General features: G+C 42.0%; 1 protein-coding gene across 1 annotated transcript; it reads right to left on the reverse strand.

Moving 5' to 3' along the window:
• Positions 1 to 58: 58 nt before the first annotated feature.
• LOC147466476 (histone H2B) lies at positions 59 to 810 on the reverse strand. The gene has a single exon (XM_086535434.1). The coding sequence runs from the start codon at positions 789 to 791 to the stop codon at positions 420 to 422; it is 372 nt and encodes a 123-aa protein (XP_086391560.1). The 5' UTR covers positions 792 to 810; the 3' UTR covers positions 59 to 419.
• Positions 811 to 5,307: the final 4,497 nt, after the last annotated feature.

Consider the following 5,307-nt stretch of genomic DNA (forward strand, 5'->3'; position numbering starts at 1 on the left):
GTATAAACATCTATATTTGCAAGCTGTGAAAATCATCATTTCAAACCATGGCTGTGATATATGTGTGGTCTTGTAGTGTTATTAGTGATATTTTAGTGTGTAAGGAAAGAAAAAAGTAACGGATATGGAATATATTACACATGCCTGGTATATAGCTCATTTATGCCAGATCAATATGTCATTCATTTTCTATGCAATGCGCAATGCAAGTAACACGATACAAGCCCTAGATAAGAGTTTTGATAAGCCCCTCGCCTAAATAAACAAACAGCTGACCCAAACCACGCGCCGCGGTGCAAAGTAAACAAAAACAACAAGATAACAACGCCCATGTCTTTCTATCTGCTTTATCACAATTTGTGGCTCCTAAAGGAGCCGATGTTGGTAGAGGAGGCAGGTAAACCGTGCAACCCTCTAATTTACTTGGAGGAGGTGTACTTGGTGACAGCCTTGGTGCCCTCACTCACAGCGTGCTTGGCCAGTTCTCCGGGCAGCAACAGCCTGACGGCGGTCTGGATCTCCCGGCTGGTGATGGTGGAACGCTTGTTGTAGTGTGCAAGGCGGGAAGCCTCAGCTGCAATGCGCTCAAAGATGTCGTTCACGAACGAATTCATGATGGACATGGCCTTGGAGGAGATACCGGTGTCGGGGTGGACCTGCTTCAACACCTTGTAGATGTAGATGCTGTAGCTCTCCTTCCTCCTGCGCTTCTTCTTCTTATCACCCTTGGTGATAGACTTTTGGGCCTTACCGGCCTTCTTGGCAGCCTTTCCGGAAGTTTTGGGTGGCATCACGGTGGTTATACCTTGAGTAAACACTTGCATGCTTTGCTTGTTTGGTTTTTTGGCTAGATCAACCGCGGAAGGCCAAGGTTATTAAGCAATGTTTCCTTTTATTTTATCAATTATATAAGGTCATATAAGTTTTGTCTCTTTAGAAAAGTGATTATTTATTATTATTTTTTATTATTAGAAAGTAGAATTTTATTTATTTAGTTCAATATTTTTAATTTGTAAATAAATTTTTTTAATTTTTTGGCTTTGGTTGTTATTTTGGTTGCAGGATTATTAAATGTGTGTACTCCACCGGATATTGTAGTGCTTGCTTGCTTGTTGGATTTTTATTGGCTATCAACCAGCGGCACAGCCAAGGTTATTAAGCCAACTTTGGCTGATTCCAGTTTATTTGACAATCTATATATGGTCATAAAGTGTTGGCTACGTTAGAAAAGTGATTACTGTACTATATTCTTTCATTTATTAGAAGTAGATTTTTTATATTTAGGTCAATATTTTTTATTTGTAAATAATTTTTTATTTTTTTTGGTCTTTGTTGTTATATGTTGCAGGATATTAAAAAATGTGGGGCTATAGTTAAGTTTGTTGCAATGGTCACACTTTGGAGGGAAGTTTTTTTTCCTATATAGGGAGTGAGGTGTGTCAAGTCGTGTGGCATTGACTCCTAAGTCGGGCCAACACCACCTCCTCCCTTCTATAGTTCCTGTGGGCTGTGTCCCACATTGTGATTTCTTCTTTGGTCTTGTGTATTGTGAGGTCCGGTCCCACTACACTCTGCACAGGAGATGGATTTTTGCTTTTATAAAAGAGACAAAACCACCTGAGATCTGTGTGAATAATACCAGGCCCAGATCGCCAGTCGAACCCGCTAGTTTGTCAGGCCTGTTCAGTACCATGGATATACCCGAGTGTTCCAGGTACCCATATTAGTTTGATTGATTATTGCAGCTATGCAATTTTACGGAATGATAATTACCCTGTATTTCATTATAGGTGAGTTTCTAGTGATTTAATGGCTTTAATTTGAACTTAACGGTCCTGGAAAAAATGACTATTATCTATTTTTGCCTTATCGTGGGTCGTCCGATAGGCAAAATCTAAAGCTTTATCTATTGCAAAAAAGGTTCGGCAAGATAGATCGATGTATGATTCGGCAATCGAAAATCTCAACTGACATTCAGTCGAACCCATCCCGCTCCACACACACTCGTCTGCTTGGACCCGTCCGGTATATAAATGAAAAAAGGAAAGATGTTTAATTAGGATCTCTCTGACCTCTGGCGTACTCCATCCATCCGACAACCGTGGGCTTTGCTGAATGGTAGCCCAGTCTACAACAGTAGAAAATTGGTGTTTCCACTGGTGCTATATTTGATTGAACCAGGGTATCGATGGTAGAGAGATCTATACCGGACTTTTTCTGTGAGGTCATGGAGTCTATTGCCCAGCGGCTTCCGCCGCGATACGGGGCCACTACTGCTCGGGCGCAAACATCCCTGTTTGGATGTTGGGGCTGCCTGGCTACCTTCGCGGCATAGGTCAGCGCAAGATGGGCCGCGTCTAAGACGGAGGGGAGGTACTCTTTTGCCCGACTCTACCCCTCTAGGCGCTCGGTGCGAGTGCACATAAGGGCTCCAAGACAGACTCGTAAACAAACGCATTCTGCACTTACATTCAAACCTTTCAAGAGTTGAGCTCGTTGCCGAGCCATACAACGATTGACCCATAATCTACTTAGACCTAATCAGGGATTTATATACATCAGTAAAGACTTTCTATCAGCTCCCCATTTGTGTCCAAGAAATGCACTTTAATAAATTTAATGCTTTTTGACATTTTATTCTTTAATTGTCTCAATGTGGTCTTTCTCAATTCAATCTACTATCAAAGAGTAGTCAAGGAAATCTAGCTGATTTTGAATAGGTATTGGATGGTTGTCTAGTAGTAGCATGAATGTTGGGCTTTCTACCTATGTGTAAAAAACCACGCCAAGACTATTTCTAATGAAAACTTAAAACCCCACTGGGAGGCCCCAGTTATGATCAAATCCAGTGCCAATTGGATCTGATTTGCCGAGTAATCTGCATTTTGCTGGAGTGCCATAATGCACAATCATCGGCGTACAGGTGAGTAATTTAAGATTCCGAGAGGAGATGGTAAAATGTCATTTATTACACATAAAAATAATGTAGGGGAGGGAGACAAGACACTTTCCTTGTGGAGACCATCCGTTTGCCCCTGGACAAAAATGTCCGAGAAAGTGACGTTGTCAGAAAATAATTTGACAGAAAACGTTCTGTCAAGAAATGAAATTTTGGATAAAACAAGGCAAGTTTCCACGTAATCCGAAAGCAATAAATTGTTCCTGAGTAGGCCATGTCGCCAAGTCCCAATGTCGTTAGGCTTTTTCTATGTCTAAGATACTGATATCCAAAAAATGCTTTTTGCAAATGCCTTCATGAATGTGACTTTTCCAGTTTTTTATTAGCTGATCGAGAATTTGACGTCCCTTTCGGAGCCCGCACTGCTTGTCACCTAGTAAATTTCTGGAATTTAGAAAATGCAAGAGCCTACTATTAACATTTTTTCCATGACCTTGCATAAGCAACTTGTCAACGCAATTGGGTGGTAAGAAATGGCAGATCTGGGATTACCCCCTCCTTTCAATATGGGAATGATGTGGGCGAAGTGCCATGAATTTGAAAAGTCTGGCTTTTTTCCAAAATATCATTTGTACCACTTCTAGCAACTTAATCATGTCATCATGATTTAAGAATGCTTTATCATCTCATATCGAATCTCATCGGGCCTGGTGGATTGTTCCTCTACAGGCTTCTAGGGCTCGGACAAGCTCATTCATTGTTAGATCTTTATTGTAATCAAAATATCTCCTGTGGCAAAGTGAATTGGTTGCAGCTCTCGGGCTGCCTTCTTGGTGGTCAGGAATGCAGGGTTGCAGGGTTGTAAGTTTTCACGACTGCTTGTATAAGAGAACTGCCTGGCGATTGTGTTAGCAATGTCTCTAGGTTCATCATAATTACTTCCCTCGTGTGATAATATTTCTGATCTTATTGATGACTTTTTTCTATTGATTCTATTTACTGTGGACCAAACCTCTGATAACTTGGTATGACTATTTATTGTAGAGACAAAAGCTTCGCCCAGGAGTCGCCTCTTTTGGCTTGTCTGATTGTTCTACGAGCCCCTAGCCTCTCCTCGCTTGTTTGTAATTGGCGAAAGTTCTCGTTCTCGTGGGTAATTATTATGGAAAAGCCTGTAGGCCCCTATTTCGTTCACATAGCGCCCTGCGGCAATCTGGTGCCACCATGGAACTCCTATGCTAAACGCTATCTGTCGAAGTCTTAGGTATGGTTTGCCATTGCTGCATTTATAATACAATTTTGAACACTGTTTACTTTATCATCAATGGTTTCTTCTCCAACAACTTCGAGCTTGACGCATCCTTGTGAAGGCGACCCAATCTGCCTCTTTTACGTTAAATTTGGGTGTGAAGGCGTCCATCGAGGGTGTGTCGCATGAATATTGAATACAAATAGGAAGGTGATCGCTTCCCAACGAGTCGCAATGGTGTGCCACCCAAGGCATCTTGGCTGCTAGTGTGAGGAAACCCCCAGTGATAGGTCAATAAAGCTCAAATTAAGGTATTATCGTCTATTAATCGCGTTGGACTACCATCATTTAGAAGAACAGATCAGAGTCGTTTGATTCAACTTAACTACTTGCCTCACTCTAACCATTCAACCGCAGGGAACCCCATGATGTAATGACGGAGCATTAACAATCACCTAGAAATTAATTTATTGTTTGGGCAGGACTGTCCTGAATAGCAAAAAGCTCATCATAGAATTAATCTTTTATCAGGAGGACAGTAGCCGTGACATATAGTTCCAGATACGTGTTATTGAAGTTTACTTTGCATGCGACGTGTATCCAAAGTAAATTAATCGTCACTTCAATGAAAGGAGATTCTGTGATGTACATGGCGACTTTTCCGCCTCCACCCCTTCCCTTCGGTCTTTTCTAAAACAAAGATGGTAGTTTTTTAGCGATACGACCTCGTCAGAGACTTGGTCGTTTAAATGGCTTTCTTGTAGTACGATAATATCGGGAGCATAGGACGAGGGTAATAATCTAAGAGAGTTTAATTTTGATCTAAGACTTTACTTCGACAGGTCCATTGTAAGTATTGGATAAATACGCGTGGATTACGTTTTATGGGGTTTGGAAGTGCCTTGTCCGGTGGTTTTTATTTTCTTTTTTTGGAGGGAGGCGCCTCCTCCTCTCCCTCGCTTCCCGAGGGCCTCTCTCGGAAATTTTTGGAGACCAGTAGTCTCCATGGGGCTGCTCCCCTCCACTAAAAAAGGAGAGACGCCCCGGCGGAGGACGAATCTGCTCTTACGAGCAGAACTACCACCAGACGAAGTTCTAGTGGGGGTCGCCTGGACTAGAAGGTGCATCGCGGATATGTGATTTGGTATCGACCGTCCTT

This window comes from Penaeus japonicus, unplaced genomic scaffold (assembly GCF_977035675.1).
Source record: "Penaeus japonicus unplaced genomic scaffold, GWHDUDI00000001_assembly GWHDUDI00000608, whole genome shotgun sequence".
Classification (NCBI taxonomy): Eukaryota; Metazoa; Arthropoda; class Malacostraca; order Decapoda; family Penaeidae; genus Penaeus; species Penaeus japonicus.

Excerpts from the sequence above, each read along its gene's own strand:
- LOC147466476 (XM_086535434.1), bottom strand. The coding sequence starts at position 791 with ATGCCACCCAAAACTTCCGGAAAGGCTGCCAAGAAGGCCGGTAAGGCC.